At 42.7% G+C, this 19,448-nt stretch overlaps 1 protein-coding gene across 1 annotated transcript in view; it reads left to right on the top strand.

Annotated features, from left to right (window-relative positions):
- The window catches only part of LOC146681001 (fibronectin type III domain-containing protein 4-like), a 62,689-nt gene that overhangs the window by 24,131 nt on the left and 19,110 nt on the right, over positions 1-19,448 (top strand). The window contains exons 2-3 of the mRNA XM_085447574.1: positions 7,272-7,387; positions 14,376-14,477. Of these exons, the coding sequence (XP_085303700.1) occupies positions 7,272-7,387; positions 14,376-14,477 (218 nt within the window). The remainder of the gene's footprint in view (positions 1-7,271; positions 7,388-14,375; positions 14,478-19,448) is intronic.

The following is a 19,448-nucleotide window of genomic DNA, read 5'->3' on the forward strand; positions in this document are numbered from 1 at the left end:
TGATCCCACACTGCTTCAATAGTTGAGGTCTGGGGTCTGGGGAGGCCAATCCATGACTGATAGAGTTCAACTGTGTGTTTTTCTATCCAGGTACGACTTTACTGCATTGGCAGTGTGTTTGAGATCATTGTCATGCTAAAAAATGATGCCGGTGCCAATCAGGTGCAGTTCCAGATGGTACTTCATGGTGGATCAATATCTGATGGTACTTTTCTTTGTTTATAATTAATCAATTTTGACAAGATCTCCAACACCACTGGCTCTAATGCAGACCCAAACCATGACAGAGCCTCCACCTTACCTCCTCCATACATACTGTTAGTGATTAGTGACTCATCACTCCAACAGTTGCCACTGATTTTTCAGTCCAGTTCTTCCACTGAGACCATTTCTGATGAGGCTTTAGTGATATAGCTGAATGAGCTGAAGGTTCAGATGTGTCTCTCAGGTCTGTTTCAGGTCTTTGCTGGGTTTTTTCCTGTCTCTTAAGAGAGTGACTTTCAGAAAATATTCATCTGCTGTAGATAGTTTTTTGGGGTGTTTTTTTCTAGGCCTGACACATCTTCTTTTGTCCTTGACCTGTCAGGTTTAGACAAATGTTCAGCTAATAGCTTTTAGGGAATGATGGGAAAAATGTTACTTTGTCTGTCAAACTGTTGTCTTTGACTTTCTTCATAGATTTAACTAAATAAATGCAAACAAATTGTGGTCTCTGTAAAAGCTTAGTCCTTTAATAATCCACTTTCTGTTACTGTAACCATAAATGTTCATTTCCCCTGTTTTCCATTTCTGTTTTCTCCATTAAAAGCAAATATCCCTTTTTAAACTCCCATTTAGAGTTTACTTTCTCCCTGTCTCACTCTCAGTGAAGGTCATGATGTTTCCTGATGATTTAGTAACATTAAAATACAAAAAAGAGAAAAGAAATCACACACTTCATTTGTGAGTGCTTTAGATTTCCCATCAGTTTTAACCGGCCCCCAGAGAATCATTCACGCCTGTAAGTACAGTATGTGCGTGGGTGTGATCATACATTTACATTTCGATTAGATTAGATTAGATTAGATTAGATAGAACTTTATTAATCCCTCGGGTGGGTTCCTCTGGGAAATTCGATTTCCAAAAAAGCACAGCACCGACAGAAGTTACAGAATATTATATATACATATATATATATACACACACACACGCATATATATAAATACAGAGACAATATAAATAAAATATACGAATTTCAGCCATTTAGTTGGCATTTCAATCTGAATCAGAGTGCGGGAGGAGCGGTCGTACTAAAGAACACTGATGGAAGCAAACGATGAAGAATGCCTTTCAGTCTGGTTAGTTTTAGGAAGAAAGCTACTCAGTTTGGTTTAGGAGAAAGTTGTTTTGGGGACAAAAACATTTTTAACAACATCTTAAAAGACCTGTCTAACATAAGATTTTAAAGGAAATATTATCTCATGTTTCCAAGGTTCAGGTTAATCAGTTAGAAAGACTTTCAGTCATTTTTCTTACTTTTCTTTGATTTCTTCATCGTTCAAACTCAAAATACAAAACAAGAAATACAAAACAATACAAAACACTGTAAATATTTTCTTGCTGAGAGTTAGACGATTAGTTTGAGAGACAGGTGACAGGTAGCACTGTCATGATAATATATGAAGCTGGATCCAACAGTTTTGTAGCATAGCACAGCACACCCTCAGGGGGAAACTGTTATTCTGACTTTGTCCAAAGGTTATACAACCTGCAAGAACATCTAAATTTGGTAATTCCTTCCTGTGCCTGACTTCTTCCAAACTAAAGACTTCTGCAGTGGCCCTCCAACACCTAAAATCACACTCTGATCATCATCAAAATCTAACACAATCTTATAATTTGTTTTACAAAGCTGATAACCACTTACAGCTTTACCTAAGGTACCTTATAGGCACTATAATCCTTTCCTGCTATTGACAAGATATAAAACAAGCTCGAGATTATAAATCGGCCAGAAAAGCAGGAATAACTTGTGATATATAGAGAGCCATGACAAAGAACGTTTTTGCAGGTCTCTCTGCAGTCATGTGGAAAACTAATTACACCCCATGATTCAGTAGTTTGTAAACCACTTTTATCAGCAATAACTCAAAGTAATTGTTTTCTGCATGACTTTATCATTCTCTCACATCATTGTGAAAGACTTTTGGCCCAGTCTTCTTTACAGCATTGCTTCAGTTCATTGAGATTTGCAGGCTTTCATTTATGCACAGCTTTCTCGAGGTCCTACCAAAGCATTTCAGTCAGGTTGAGGTCTGGACTTTGACTGGTCCACTGCAGTACCTTGATGTTTCCTTTTTAATCATTCTGTTGTAGATGTGTTGATGTACTTGGAATCATTGTCTTGTTTCATGACCCAGTTTAAGCCAAGCTTTAGCTGTCTGACAGATGTCCTCACATTTGACTCTAGAATACAGAGGAGTTCATGGTGGACTCAATGATTGTAAGGTGCTAATGTGGCTGCAAAAAAAGCCCAAATCACGACCCCTCCACCACCGTGCTGACAGCTGGTATGAGGTGTTTGTGCTAATATGTTGTGTTTGGTTTTGTGCATTATGACCAAACATCTGCATTAACCCTTTCACGCATAGTGGTCATAACAGTGGACAGCTATTCTGTTATAGACAGTGTTGATGTTAATGTATGTTTGGGGGCGTTGCACCCCGGAACCTTTAGAGGTTTTTCAGGGTTTTCTCTGTCAGAATGTTATGTGAGAAACAGTTTCCTGTTTGTGTAGCGACTAGCTGTGGTTGTTTCTAAAAGTGGTCAGTAAACATCCTAAAAGTGGCACCTGAGTTTCCGAGCATTTTTATCCTGAAGTCATAACATATTCAAAGGCTGTTTTCTTGTATTTGAGTCAGTGTTGATGGTATACTTGCACATAAACTACTACATTGGACACTAATGTGTCACTCCATACCCTGCCACCCACTGGTCAGCCAGCGGACTGACTAAGTGAACATGTAAAAAACTATTTGAAAAGTACATGCTTAAAAAAATAAAGTTCAAAAATATTTTTTCATGCCTAAAGATGAATAAAAATACTTAAGAAAAAAAATCCTGATTTAGGTTGTCATAATTCATGCATGACAGGGTTAAGTTTTGATCGGCTTTCACACACCAGAGTGAAACAAGGGTTAAACAGATGAATGTTTGTTTCTGTTGACATCAAAAACTTGTCTCAGTTGTAACAAAATAGTTTCATCTTTCAACATCCACGAAGGGACTGGTTTTGGACATTAGCTTTGGTTATACACTCAACAAAAATATAAACGCAACACCTTTGTTACTGCTCCCATTCCCCATGGGATGGACGTAGAGACCTAAAATTCATTCCAGATACACAATATAACCATCCCTCCCAAACAGTGGTCACAAATCAGTCCAAATGTGTGGTAGTGGGCACATCTGCTATATTGAGATAATCCATCCCACCTCACAGGTGTGCCACATCAGGATGCTGATCTGACATCATGAGTAGTGCACAGGTGTACCTCAGACTGCCCACAACAAAAGGCCACCCTGGAATGTGCAGTTTTGTCTCACAGCAAAATGCCACAGATGCCACAAGCAATGAGGGAGCGTGCAATTGGCATGCTGACAGCAGGAATGTCAACCAGATCTGTCGCCCGTGCATTGAATGTTCATTTCTCAACCATAAGCCGTCTCCACAGGCGTTTCAGAGAATATGGCAGCACATCCAACCGGCCTCACAACCGCAGACCTCGTGTAACCACACCAGCCCAGGACCTCCACATCCAGCAGGTTCACCTCCAAGATCGTCTGAGACCAGCCACCCAGACAGCTGCTGGAACAATTGGTTTGCACAACCAAACAATTTCTGCACAAACTGCCAGAAACCGTCTCAGGGACGCTCAACTGCATGCCCGTCGTCCTCATCGGGGTCTTGACCTGACTCCAGCTCGTCGCCGTAACAGACTTGTGTGGGCAAATGCTCACATTCGATGGCGTCTGGCACGTTGGAGAGGTGTGCGCTTCACGGATGAATCATGGTTCACATTGTTCAGGGCAGATGGCAGCTGAGAATGTCCCAGTTCTTGCATGGCCAGCATACTCACCGGACATGTCACCCATTGAGCATGTTCGGGATGTGCTTGACCGGCGTATACGACAGCGTGTACCAGTTCCCACGAATATCCAACAACCTCGCACAGCCATTGAAGTGGAGTGGACCAACATTCCACAGGCCACAATTGACAATCTGATAGACTCCATGCGACGATGTGTTGCACTGCATGAGGCAAATGGTGGTCACACCAGATACTGACTGGTTCTGGGTCCCCAGACCCCCAATAGCGCAAAAAACTGCACATTCCAGGGTGGCCTTTTGTTGTGGGCAGTCTGAGGTACACCTGTGCACTACTCATGATGTCAGATCAGCATCCTGATGTGGCACACCTGTGAGGTGGGATGGATTATCTCAATATAGCAGCTGTGCCCACTACCACACATTTGGACTGATTTGTGACCACTGTTTGGGAGGGATGGTTATATTGTGTATCTGGAATGAATTTTAGGTCTCTACGTCCATCCCATGGGGAATGGGAGCAGTAACAAAGGTGTTGCGTTTATATTTTTGTTGAGTGTATATAGACACAGCCTGTGCAGCTGTGCAGCTGTCAGCGTGTTTCTATGGTTGTCCTTTACAAATTATCCATCCATGTAATTTTAAACATATTTTTTAAACATAGACATTTTAAAATATCCAGTTACCTCCCAGTTAGCATATGGCCTCTTTAAAATGAAGGGACTGCAAATAATTGCTAGAATTTCTGTGAAAGATGAAATTTGGGCTGGAATAGATCCATGGACCTCTCAAATCTGTTGTTTGATCCACTGGAGCAAGTCCTGACACTCAGGTGTGAACTGTTGGCAGAGTACATTAAATTATTATCATAATAATGCTATTTTACAGTTAAATACAGTTTCACTTATAATTCTGCAAATGCACAGCTTCTGTTCTAGGTCATAAGCCATTTTTAAATTGTATTTCTTTATGAATAAATGGGAGAACGGTCTTTATGAAATGCCAGGGGGCTGGAGTACATTATTCATATGATTGAATCCATCCTTAATGGATTGATTTTCCTGACAGAGATAAAGACTTGAAAGCTTTTTGAACACTTCGCAGATGCAGAGATATTAAAATTTGACTTTAAACTTTTGGTTCAGTTTTACTATGGGAAAGATTTTAAATCAAAATCAGCATCAGCCTTCACTAATACCCCTGTAAGTAATTGGAAGCAAATGACAAAACATCTGGTGCAGCTGGATGTCTCTACACTGAAAAGGCTCAACATTATGACCACAGACAGGTGAAGTGAAAAACAGTTGACTTGTTAGAAGCAGGGAAATGGACAAGTGTAAGAATCTAAGCGAAGTTGAGGATGACTTAGACGAGTGAGTCAAAACATCTCCAAAACTGTAGCTCTTGTGGGGTGTTCCTGGTCTGCAGTGGTCAGTATCTATCACAAGCGATCCAAAGGAGGAACAGCGGTGAACCACCGACAGAGTCATGGGTGGCCAAAGCTCACTGATGCTTGTGGAGAACAAAGGCTGGCCCGAGTGGTCCAATCCAACAGACGAGCCACTGTAGCTTAAACTGCTGAAAACATTAATGCTGGTTCTGACAGAATACACAGAGCATCACAGTTTGTTGCGTATGTGGCGGCATAGCTGCAGATCACTCTGGATGCCCATGCAGACCCTTGCACAGTGTCAAAAGCACCAACAGTGGGCATGTGAGCATCAGACTAGACCACCGAGGAAGGTGTTCTAGTCTGATGAATCACATTTTCTTTTACATCATGTGGATTGCCAGGTGCATGTGAGTCATTTACCTGGGGAACACCTGATACCAGGATGCACTATGCACTAGGGCAGGGCAATATGGCCAGAAATATTTATCACGATATACATTTGAAAATTTGCAATAACGATATAACTGACGATATAATTGACGTGAGATAAAATACTTTACAACTCCACAACTTTATTAGTGCAAAAAAAAACCCCATCAATGTATTTTCACTTAAACAAGCAGCTGTTTTTTATGTGCATTAAAGCTATATAAAAATTTAACAGTGCAAATGCAAATTACTTGCCAAAAGGCATTTCCAGTGGAAATTGGCCGACATATCCTCAGCATAACCATGTATAATATCCACAAAACTTAAAAAGAGGTTATACACACACAATACCATAATTTTATGTTGAAACACAGTATGTATTACTCCGCGAGGCTCCCGACTACGGTAGCTGTAATGCTCCGACAATCCATCAGGCGTAACAGAGAGTTCAGACTGTAGCTTAGCAAAGTCGTACTAAAACATTTTTTGACAGATTTTTGAGCGCCGTGTACCACATAAAATCGGTTTGGTAATAACAGTAATAACGACGGCCCGCTTGCATGCTCTACCAAAAAATGTGCTTTGGTGTGTATCTAACGGACAAAAGCCAAACCAGTTCCACACCACTGGAGCTGCGACGTTTTTACAAACCAATTCTGGTTCATCTGTTTCATTCAACGATCCGCTTTCGGCCTTCTCATTCTCCGTCTCTGCCATGCTTTTTCCGCCATGTGCGTATGAAAACAAAGGCACTGCGCATGCGCGTTTTACCCATATTCTATTGCGATATTTCATTTTCTTATAACATTATACTGGTATTACCGTGAACGGTATGATATGGCCCAGCCCTACTATGCACTCCACTCAAACATCTGTGGGATGTGGTGGACACACAAGTCTGGCCCCTGAAGGGCTCACTTCACATTTTACAGGACTTAAAGGATCTATTGCTAATATCTTGGTACCAGATAGCACAGCACACCTTCAGGGGTAAAGAGGAGTCCATGCCTCAATGAGTCAGGTGGACAAATGCAATTTTAGGCAGGTGGTAATAATGTTATAACTGATTGATATATATATTGAATGGACCAAAGGTTTAGGTCCTCCTTGCTTCGATTAAGGCTCTTGATCATTCTCCTTCCACTTGTTCTGTTTATCCTGATCAAATAAAGGCATAAATAAATACTTAAAAAAGGAGCCCATAAATGAATTGCAAGTAATGTTGGTGTGCCTACATATTTGTGATCATCTCAGTTTAAATGCTCTGCAGACTGCATGTGTTACCTGGCCTTCACTGACCGTCACTAACAAACTATATAAATGTGTGTGTGTGTGTGTGCGTGTGTGTGTGTGTGTTAACAGCTGTGCCAGCACCCCCGGTGAATGTATCGGTGACCCAGCTGAGGGCACACTCGGCCATGGTGACCTGGAATGTCCCTCAGGGAGACACCGTCATCGGATACGCCATCTCACAGCAGGTACAATACAGCAGCCTCGTATCATCGCTGCATGCATACACTGAGCATGCACGGCCAATGGACCATGCCTTTTCTTCTTTTTAAACTGAATGTCAAATACATCCTGATGTGCCCTCTCATTCAGCTGAAGGCCGATTAATTTTGCAGGGATCCAAATTATGAATTGAATGCCCAGAAAAGCTGGACCGGTGCCATGCTCGGGGCTAGAACAGCTTTTCAAAGATAAATTATGTATTTCTCATGCTCATCTCGATCTCACGAGGGCTTACTTCTTTCTCTTTTGTCCTCCTGCTGCTGTCTTCTGGGATTTATTAAAATGCTGCGTCATTCATTAGCCGGGTAGGCAGTCAGCATTCGGCTCAAAGACACTTTGAGTCATGAGGGGTGGGAAAGTTTGGAAACCTCTCAGAGGAATTTGCTCATTAACATTTTACTTCTTAAGGAGCTCGTTAATGTCAAGGATGGCTACTGGTTGACGTAGGTAATAATAAAAAACCAAATCTCTTAATTACATAAGGTGCAGCCAAAAGAAGGACTTTCCAAGCATCCAATTAGCAAGAAAAACCTGATTATCGAATTAATCGATCTTTAAATATCCCCCAGGAGGAAAGATCCTGCCGTGGATTTGAGGGGGAAAAGATCGCTCACAAGTAAGACATCCACAGCTGTGCACTGGTGTGTCAGCTCAACTGTGTGAGGTTAACAAAAGTCATATGCTCTGCCTGTGTTTGGGGTAATTTATCATAAATAATTTAGTTGCACAGCTGTTGGGCCACATGCATAACGGTGTGTTAATGCAAAAATGGGCTTTAGAGATCTTCATAAGAAGTTGCAGGTATTTAATTAATTCAGGAAAAAAAAGACTCCAACAAATAGCTGAAAGCAACAGACACATTGGTAGCACATGCTTTATTAAAGCCATGAATTCACTCATTACTGCTCTGTCTAGTATTATAGATACTATGTTCAGCTGTACTTCATACAGCTGTCTGTTTGCCTTTCAGACAGCTGACAATAGAACAATAGTGTATTTTGTCCTCTTTCTGACCCTAACATCTGGAAGAAGAAATACAGACTGCTCTCAGCTTACAGGTGTGGTCTTCTGCTGCTGTTCAGATGCTCTTCTGCATACCTTGGTTGTAATAAGTGGTTATTTGAGTTATTGTTGCCTTCCTATCAGCTCAAAGCACACTGGTCATTTTCCTCTGACATCAAAAAGGCATTTTCCCTCAGTGAACTGATGCTCACCAAATAGTTTCTCTTCTTCAGGTCACTAGTAAACACTAGAAATGGTTGTGCAGGCAAATCACAGCAGATCAGCAGTTTCTGAAATACTTAAATCATCAACAACATTACCACATTAACATAATCTTCCACATTCTGATGCTCAGTTTGGACTTCACTAGGTCGTCTTAACCATGTCCACTTGTGTAAATACATTGAGTTTCTGCCAGCTGACTGGTTAATTAGATATTTGCATTAATGAGCGGTTGAACAAAATATGATTGTTCAGAATGTATTTCTTTTTCTTCATGAATTCATCGATTCATTGCTTACATTTCATTTAATTAAACGCTGCAGTCCTTCCACGTAGCACCTTTAAAGAACACAACTGTCACCTAAAGTACAAGAAGTTTGCGTCACCGTAAGAGACGTTTCACATTAATTCTGCTGTTACATAACAACATTTTGTCTGTCTGAGATCTCTTAAAAACCTTGGCTGCTAGCTCAGCTTGGCTCATTTTAATCAGTCTTCACCACCTACAGTTTTGGCAAAAGGAGAATGAGACATTAGCTGAGCTCTGAGTGGGTGTCGTCTCCATTAGCAGAAATTATTTGGCCAGGATTCGTCTCACAGGAGAAACATCCACAGCGGTGTCAATGCCAAACAACTCTTATTCTTTTTTTTTGGTTTTTTTTCCCAAGTCACCTCACATCTGAGTCAGAATCCATCAACCTTTTGGCATTTTCAAGAAAACACAGGATCGGGATTTAAAACATCTCCTGCTTTAACCTCAGAAAGCACTTATGTAAAAAACACTTACTCAAATATTAATCGGGGAGGTGATGGTAGCAGGTGGATGCAGCGGGTATCCGTGCTGCAGGTTTTATCTACCGAGCCCGTATTTTCCATTGTTAGTCATCAAAGGTTGCCTTGGATCAGAGTGAGCTGCTACAAAAGGGCAAAAAATGCTGTTATATAAAAGGCTGCTCTGTCAATCAAGTATGTTTTCTACCATTTCTATTTTCCTTATTGCAAGAGTGGTCTCGCATCAGGCTTAAGTCTTGATTAGGATTCAAACGTGGCTGCTTTGTGGGATTATTTCATTCACAGTATTTTTCGGTGACATGCCGAGCCTTCTGTTTGTGAAGGAGAAGCAGGACGAGTGAATGTGCCCAGACAAAGAGTTGCTTCACTCATCTAAAGTTGTTCCAAATCCCACGGTGCTGGCTGCCAAGATGCACGCGTTACACAACCTCGCTCCCAAGCACACAAACACATGAAGTAACCCAGTTTAAGTTTCTGTGTCTGAGACTCCCAGCAGTCCTGGTTTCTATGACTTCAAATATCAAACACACAGGGTTAATTGATGATTAGTGCAAGGGCAATGCTTATCAAATAAAACCTGCAGAGAGTGCCTGTTTTAAACTTGTGTTGTGATGTTTGTACCAGAAGAAGATTGTCAGACTGTAACAACATCAGAGGAGAGATTTGTTTTTCTGCACCACTTTCCTTCTGAAATGCATTAGGCTGCTGCTGACTTCTTTCCTGACCTAAAAATAGCGATGCACCCAAACTTCGTGTTCACCTGCAGACTTCACAGTCACATTTTACTGAAGTAAAGGTGCCTTCTGTTCCTTTTTAAAGTGTCTGAAGCTGAACCCTGACAAATCAAACTTTAAGACTGCTGCCAAAATTAAAAGAAAGCTCAAAACCCCCTGCAAGAACAAGAAAATATTTACTTCAATTGTCAGAGAACTTCCAAGAGCACACATTAGGGTTTGTAGCAGCCAGTTGTTGATAATCAAATCCATTTGATAAACTGATCATTAGTGAGTGTGAGCACCTCTATAAAAGCAGACATTTGGGCAGTTTGCTGGTCTTCAGAAATCACAATGCCACAGTCTTTCAAGACGTAGACGTCCCAGCAAATTCACCCCAAAGTCAGACTGTGCAATGCTCAGAGAAACTGCAAAAAGAGCTACACCACACTTCATGACAGTACAATTAGAAAGAAACAGAAAAAGTATGGCTTCTTTGGAAGAGCTTCCAGGAGAAAGCCTCTTTGCTCTTAACAACCCACAAAATCCCTGGAATGAGGCTAAAGTTTGTTATTATGTTTGCTCATAATGCACAAAACCAAACGCCGCGTATCACCACAAACACCTCATACCCGCTGTCAGCATAGAGGTGGAGGCGTAATGATTTGGGCAAGTTACAGTCGTTGAGTCAATCATGAACTCCCCTGCATACCAAAGTACTCTAGAGACATCTGTTAGGCAGTTAAAGTGTGGATCAAAGTAATGACCACCTCTAAGTGCAGACCTCGACCTGATTGAAATGCTGTGGCTTGGCAAAAGAGAGCTGTGCATAAATAAATGCCCTCAAACCCTCAATGAACCGAAGCACCGCTGCATGGACAGGAGAGCAGACCCAAAGTCCTCTACGATGTGAGAGACTGATATGACATACAGAAATGTATTGTTTCAAGTTGTCGCTGATCCCAAGGTGGTTCTACAAACTACTGAATTATGCATACTTTAAAAATCCTATTTTTTCCATCCTGTAAATGGATGCAGGGATTATAAAACACTCATGAAATCAACTAAAAGCAGAGAGTCTGTCAATGTAGAACGTTTGTTTTACCTACCTTGAAAATATAAAGACTGACTCTCAGCAGGCACCTCAAACCTGCAGGCTTTACTTTCTTCTGTCATCAAACAGTATAAAACGCTCATCATCAAATGCTCTTTTGCTTGTTAGGAATTAGAAAAAATCTGTTTTCCCATGGGTATTCCTATGTGAACTGCAATTAGAAAATATATATAAAGATGACCAGCTTTTTTTAAAAGCGGTTATCTATTTTGGAGCTGACCTTTGTGGCACAAAGACTTTTGCACAGACCTTTAGATGGCTGTGACAAGTGTCCATTAGTTTTGATTTCCTGGTTTACTGTCTTACTTAAAACTGCAGAATTAAATGTGCCTATGAGATAAACTGACAAAACCTGAAAATTAGAAAGTATCTTGAGTTACGTCAGCGGCACTTTTCAAAATTAGATGGTTTTGGAGTTTTTATTCCAAAATGGTAATGCCTCCATCACAGCTGAGTCACTGGTGCTGATTAACGATCCTTTTAACCCCCGTTGATTCAGTATATACTTTTATATGACGGCCTTTTAGATCAAAGTGTCCTGGCTGACTCGCTGCCTGCAGGGCTGCCAGAGGAGCAGCAAACACCACTTTGACTCTCCACGCGAGACATCTGGAGAGCCTCGAGCGTCCTGACAGCTTTCTATTTATTGACTCTTCCTCAGCCTTCAGTGCTCCACAGGCACGTTCGCAATCTGGGAAACTTTCTCAAACTGGACTAGCTGTCGCTAGATGATGCTTACCAAGCAGTTGTTAAAAAATCCTCATTATGAGCTGTTCTGATGCCGAGCTGGTGGTTTTTTAGAATATTTGGTGTAATTGGTGTGTAATGGGCAAGTTACACACCAATGACAATAACGAAAAGCTTAAATATATTATGAGCCATTTTCTACAATCTCAAAAACAAGAATGCAGGCTGGTGCTTTTGTGTGAACACCAATTATCTCTGAGCAGCGCTCATCAGGATGTCTGCAGTTAAAAAGAAGACAGTTAAAGGTTCCTTCATACAGAGTCTCCAATCAGAGCAATTAAAGTCTCGTGCAAGTCTCGTGTTGTCGGGAAAACTTAGCCACACAAAAACATGATTTCTTTTTTTTTTTTTTGTCACGCTAAACAAGATAAATACAGAATGCAGTTTTTAAATTATAATTTTGATTATTAGGAGAAGAAAAATTTACCCAAACTTACCTGGGCCTGTGTGAAAGAGTAATTGCCCCCTTAGTGTTTCTTCTTCACTTCATTTTTTCCCCACTTGCTATGTGTTTATACACCTCTCTGCATTTAATCATTAGTTATTATTAATCTCTGTCTCTTCTCCACAACATGTTTTCGTCTTTTTTTTCCCCCCTTAACCCCAATTAGTTGTGACAAATGGCCTTCCCTCACTGAGCCTGGTTCATGCAGAGGTTTCTTCCTGTTAAAAGGGAGTTTTTTCATCCCCATTCTCGCCAAGCCTGTACGGGGACTGATTGTCGTGTTTTCTCTGTTTTCTTTGTATTATTGTAGGATGTCTACTTTACAATATAAAGCACATTGAGGCAACTGCTGTTGTGATTTAGCACCAAATAAATAAAACTGAATAGAATTTAAATTAATTAAATTAAATCTAATAACTAGCTGTGCCACACTTGGCCGCAAGAACTGCAATCAAGCGTTGCCACATGTGCAGTTTTATCAAGATCACCAATCTTAAAGGCTAAAATCAGGTCTCATTGTGTTGGCCTAGCAATTCCAGACACACAAACACAAATGCAAATTATGCTGGAAACTCTTAGCTTGTTTTCTGTGTCCGAGGGGGAATGAAGAACCAAAATGCATCTTAACTGCTGTTACCATGGTGCCACGTTAAGTGGAAGCCTTGTGTTTTCTGTTGTTGTTTGTTTTTTGCCATTTTCTTAATTTTACTGAACTACTAGTAAGTTTATTTACTCCATAAATATAGTGCAGATATCTGCCTGGCAGAGAATCCTCTGCAGACATTATGATTATTAACCATCCATTTTCTTCCTCTTATCAATTCAGGGTCCTGGGACTCCACCAGTCTTCATGTTCACATAACATGAAGGATTTGATTTGCAATTGTTACTTTGAATCCACGTGCACAGTGTATTTACATATTACCCTCTGAATCCACAGCTCATTTTAAAGATATGAACTGTAGAGTTTGGTGGGTAACCTTGTGAAAATGTTCTTGCCTCAATTCTCGCAGCCCCTCATGGATGTATACTGCTTTGTGTTGTCTTTCCAGTAATTTTGTCTTCTTCTGCAGGCACCTTTTATCACTGGACTTTAAATAAACACGGTGAATGTGATCTTCTCAGTGCTAAAGCAGCTGAAAACTCAGATATTTCCCCAGGGAGGTGGTGGTGACCAAAAATGGAGCTAAAACTGATTAAATTGTGGACTTGAATTAAAGCATGGCTCTAAATTAATAATTATCTTTTTGTGTTTTACCTTCTGATTGCAAAAATGGAGATGATAATATGTCTGTGTTGTATTTACAATTTATAAATCCACCCATCCCCAAATTTTCACTAAATACAGCTGTTAAAAAGTAAACTTTATCTCCACGGGGTCACCATCTGTTTACCTGCTGATCCAGAAAGTGACATTTCTTCATTAATTCTGCAGCTCCTTATACTAACAGAGCGTCTCTGCCTAAACATGTGTTTTTCTGTTTATTTTGAATGACTATTGCTGGTGTTACCTTGCCTGCAGACCTAATTTCTCCCATTGGGGCTGTATGGGTGTGAGGTGAATTTCTATGAGGCGAAGCTGCTTGTTACTGCAGGGATTCTGCTTGCATTTCAAGTATTTGCCTTTAAATGTGACATAATGATGATTTTTTTTATTGGTAAATTAGTTTAGCAAAGTTTACTTTAAAAGAAAACAGAAAAGATTCTTCTCCTTTTAAGACAACACTATCTGCCTCGAGCAAAGTACGAGGCCATTACTGCTTTTATTAGATCATAATACTTAAGCTGTCAGCCGGATACGCTGATCAGATCCCGAGATTTGATTTAAATTTGCTGTAAGTGTGGCACATTAATGTCTTTGTGTGTGCAAAAGCATCCACCACATGTATTCCTCATGTGTGCACGTATCCTGTCTCCAGAGGCAGGACGGCCTGATGCAGCGCTCCATACGAGAGGTGAACACGTCCAGCCGCTGGTGTGTGCTGTGGGACCTGGACGAAGACACACACTACAGTGTCCAGGTGAGAGAAAAACACACACAGTGTGAAGTGTAATAGCTATTACCTATTTAATGATAGCTATGTAATAGCTAATAGCTAATTAGACTGATGTATGTATTAGTTGGATGGTATCTTTTTCTAAAAGGCAGGTGTGTAATGGTGTAACTAACCATTTTTATTGGCTATGTAACCCATAAACACTGCCATTACAAAAGGTCTTATGCAAATGTAGGCTTACAAAACACAAAATAGCAAAAGAAGAAGAAGTTGATAATTCAGAAGTATTTTGGAGCAGTTGTGAAACCCAGGAGGAGGAACGACATGCAGGACGCACCGTGAACAGGACTGAAGTGTTCAGCCCACAGCTGTACACAAGGAAACAAGAAAAAACTCTGGAAAACCAGGAATGATGGCTGGGAAGTTTGAGGAATGCAACAAGGCAATCTGGCAAATTTAAGGAGGTTTCTCACGTGATGTCTCACTGCCAGAAACCTCCAGCAACCACTTGCCAATCAGTTGGGGAATACACACTGCTCCCTAGCAACCAGTGTTTACCGAGAGGGGGTGGTCTGTGTCCTTAGGTCTGTGTGAGTGAGGCCTAAGCTTCCTCCATTTGCCTGTATTTTGTCCATATTTTCCTACAAATCACTCACTGTTACACAACTTGATAATGTGCAATGTGAACTGAAAATGGAGAAGTTTCAAAGAGAAGCCAGCGTTCTTCAAAAGAGGCAACTTTTGTTTTGAAGGCAAACCTTCTCCATTTCTGGTCTGTCACACTTTTCACAGTTTCACGGCACCTGAGAGAGCAGGTGTTTGTAGGCAAGCCCATCACTACAATTCAAATTACGGCCACAGCAATCTGCTAGCAACAAAATCAATCACAGCAAAGTTTTTGCCAGGTAGATGGGGAATATACATTTTCCCTTAGTTACAGATGGTTGCTGGGGGCTCACTGGCATGTCTGCCAGCTTCCACATTCTTGATATTGGAAGCTGTTTCTTTTAGGCTGTTATGATAGGAACAGTTGAAAAATGATGGAGGAAAACGGGCATTGAATGACACTTTTGCTTTAGCCAGGTGTCCAAAAATGGTGCACAAGTTAACATCATGTGGTTAGCGGTCACGTCTACAAAACCTCAAAAATTAAGAGATTGATTACTGATTGAACACAGGTATGATGAAAAAGCAGTTGAAAACAGGCAGGAAGTACGTCTGACTGAAGTGTAAGACTGGCTGAGACTTCAGAATAAAACAGGAAGTGGCTAAAGCAACAGAGAAATAGAAAAATAGAAAAAGGAAGTAGGTAGACTTGACATCAGCCAGCAGAATAAAACAGGAAACAACTAAAGAAAAACTGTCTGTGTCCTCCTAACTTTGCAAATTTTAAAAAATTGACAACAATCATGGAAGCTAAGCCAAATCATTTGGGTTAAACAATAAAGTCCTGTATTCCACAAAAGTTGCTGCAAAAGAACTTTAATGTCTTCAGATTAATGCTCTTCTCTGTGCACCTTAAATGAATGAAGTTGTGTCACAAGAGTATGTGTCTGTCCAGGTCAGGACAATCTTTTAGATGCCAGACCAAAGAATTTTCAGCATGTTGCAAAAAGGGACTCATAGTTTTGAGCCATAAGGTAAGAAAATGTTCATCATGTTTGTACAAATAGACATGAGGTCTAAATGATATATTAACAAAGCCATACATTTAGAAATAAAACTGGACGATTTGGTCTTTGTAAGTGCTTTGAAATTGAGATTTCTTACCTCTGTGTATGGAAAAAAGAGACCTATCATCATCCTTTTCTTCTTTATTTTCATTCTATGAGTCAGCTAGAGTACATTTGCATGATTCACAGTTTAAAAAACTGTGACTGGTTGTTTATAGAGCTCCTCAGTTCATCCTCTGTCTGAAACAAGTAGTTTTACCTCCTGTTCTTTAAGACCTACACCTTGAAAGCTCATTTTAGCCTGTTTCATGGCTGGCCAAGGCTGTGAGTCTTTGCTTGGCAGTTTCCAAGGCCTCAGGTATGGACAGCTTGCTGTATTTCTTAGGCACCTTATTTGTCGCACCTTTCTGCAACTCCGTTAGTTGGCTAACCTCCCTCCGTGCTACTTTGATCTTGCCCTCTAGCCTCCTTCTCCATGGAGGGTACTGCCCCTTGTCGCTGTTCAACTTGTAGCCAAGCATCTCACTGATCACTGCTGCCGTATTGTAGATCAGCTTGTTAGTGTCGGTAATCGTGGTTGTAGGTATTGCCCGTAGTGCTGCATTAACATCATCTAGCAGACCTTCTGAGGGTACAGATGCCCCAGAGACAATCCAGCACATAACAGCAGGGTGCAAGATGCTAGCAGGCAAGGCATACATGGAACGCCATAACCAAGTGGCCGGCATAGTGTACAGGAACATCTGTGCCGAGTATAACCTGGAAGTCCCGAGGTCAAAATGGGAGATGCCCCCAAGGGTGGTGGAGAATGACCGAGCTAAGATCCTGTGGGACTTCCAGATACAGACGGACAAAATGGTGGTGGCTAACCAACCGGACATAGTGGTGGTAGACAAACAGAAGAAGACGGCCGTAGTGATCGATGTAGCGGTTCCGAATGACAGCAATATCAGGAAGAAGGAACACGAGAAGCTGGAGAAATACCAAGGGCTCAGAGAAGAGCTCGAGAGGATGTGGAGGGTGAAGGTAACGGTGGTCCCCGTGGTAATCGGAGCACTAGGTGCGGTGACTCCCAAGCTAGGCGAGTGGCTCCAGCAGATCCCGGGAACAACATCGGAGATCTCTGTCCAGAAGAGCGCAGTCCTGGGAACAGCTAAGATACTGCGCAGGACCCTCAAGCTCCCAGGCCTCTGGTAGAGGACCCGAGCTTGAAGGATAAACCGCCCGCAGGGGCGTGCTGGGTGTTTTTTATATATATATATATATATATATATATATATATATATATATATATATATATATATATATATATATATATATATATATTGTGGCGGACCACCAGGTGGCTCCACTCACACACAAGTTGAAAGGAAGTGTGGGGGTGGAGATTTTGGCGCTGACTATATGTGAAGTTCTGTCAGTTAATAAAGTTGTTGGAGTGAGACACTGAGACCTCTCCTGTCGTTGTTACATACCTCCACATTGGTGACCCCTGTAGTGAACATGCTAAGGCTCGACGACGAAGCCAGCTCTGGCCTGGAAGCATCGGCGGCCGCCGGACCTTCACCTCCGCCGATGGCTGCGTTTGCTGTGGCGCTTAAATTGCCGGATTTTTGGCTTCACGATCCTCCTTCATGGTTCATGCACGTAGAAGCTCAGTTTGCTCTTCGTGGAGTTTCAGCCGACGACACTAAATACCACCATGTGGTGGCCTCACTTGACCCGCTGTCAACCCGCCGTGTGATGACTCTCCTCCGGGATCCCCCAGCCCAGGGCAAGTACGCCGCCCTCAAGGGGCTGCTGCTGCGGCGTTACTCCCTCTCTGATGCTGAGCGGGCCGAGAAACTCCTTTCCATCGCGGGCCTGGGCGACGGCACCGCCCTCGAGCTCATGGAGAGCATGCTGTCCTTGCTGGGCGCGGAGGACGGAGGATTTCTCTTCACCCACCTCTTTCTTCGACAGCTGCCGGCTCCAGTGCGCGCTGGCCTTGCCAACTCCCCGCTATTGGCCACGAAGGATTACCGCTCCCTTGCGGAAGAGGCGGATCGCATCCTCCTGGCTACCAGGACTTTCGGCGTCCAGACGGTTATTCAGGACCCACCAGCGTTTTCCCCCTCCCCCTCACCGATGCTCCACGGGCCCTCCGACTCGTCCACTGTGGCCGGAATCGCTGCACGGCGGCACCGTGGAAAGGGGCTTTGTTTTTATCACCAGCGTTTTGGAGCGAAGGCACGGCGCTGCCTCCCGCCTTGCAGTTTCCAGACCCAGGGAAACGGGCATGTCAGCGCTCTGTAGCAGCCGCGACCGCTGGCAACAAGGAAAGGCTGCTTTTCTTAGAGGACTCACGCTCGGGGAGGCGTTTCCTGGTGGACTCCGGCTCACAGAAGAGCCTTCTTCCCCCGGCTGGCTCGGACAGGCTAGCTGAGGGTTGCGGGCCATTGCTAACAGCGGCTAATGGCTCTCCCATCAAAACCTTCGGTGAAAGGTTGGTGACTGTTTGCTTTCACGACCGTGACTTTCAGTGGAACTTTGTTGTTGCTGCTAGCTCTGTGCCTATAATAGGCGCTGATTTTCTTTGTGCTCACGGACTACTGGTTGATGTGGCTAACAGACGTTTAATTGATGCTGTGTCCTTTTCCTCATTACCCTGTTTGACTCGGGGTGCTCAGCCCGTGGTGCATGCTAACTCAGTAGATTCGGGTGACGTTTTTCAGTGTTTGCTTTCTGAGTTTCCCTCACTCACTGTCCCCACTTTCTCGAGCACGGTGACGAAGCATGGGGTAGAGCATTACATAACTACAGTAGGGCCCCCGGTGTTCGCGCGCGCGCGCCGCCTCGACCCCGCCAAACTGGCTGTCGCTAGGGAAGAATTTGCCACCATGGAGCGTCTGGGCATCGTGCAGCGTTCGAACAGTGCCTGGGCTTCTCCGTTACACATGGTGCCTAAATCTGATGGTCGGTGGCGACCTTGTGGGGATTTCCGCCGTCTTAATAATGTCACGGAGAACGATCGTTATCCCATTCCCCACATCCAAGATTTTTCCGCCCATCTTGCGGGGACCTCGGTTTTTTCTAAGATCGATTTGGTACGGGGATATCACCAGGTTCCCGTGCGCGCGGAGGATGTCCCCAAAACCGCCGTAATTACACCTTTCGGCCTTTTCGAGTTTCTGCGCATGCCGTTTGGCCTGAAAGGTGCCGCCCAAACCTTCCAGCGGTTGATGGACTCGGTCTTGCGCGGGCTGCCCTTTGTTTTTGTATATCTTGATGATATACTGGTGGCCAGCAGCTCGAAGGAGCAGCACATGTTCCATCTGCGTCA

This window comes from Copadichromis virginalis, linkage group LG23 (assembly GCF_057382275.1).
Source record: "Copadichromis virginalis isolate Kocher_CV1m ecotype Utaka linkage group LG23, C_Virginalis_male_GT1.1, whole genome shotgun sequence".
NCBI lineage: Eukaryota > Metazoa > Chordata > Actinopteri > Cichliformes > Cichlidae > Copadichromis > Copadichromis virginalis.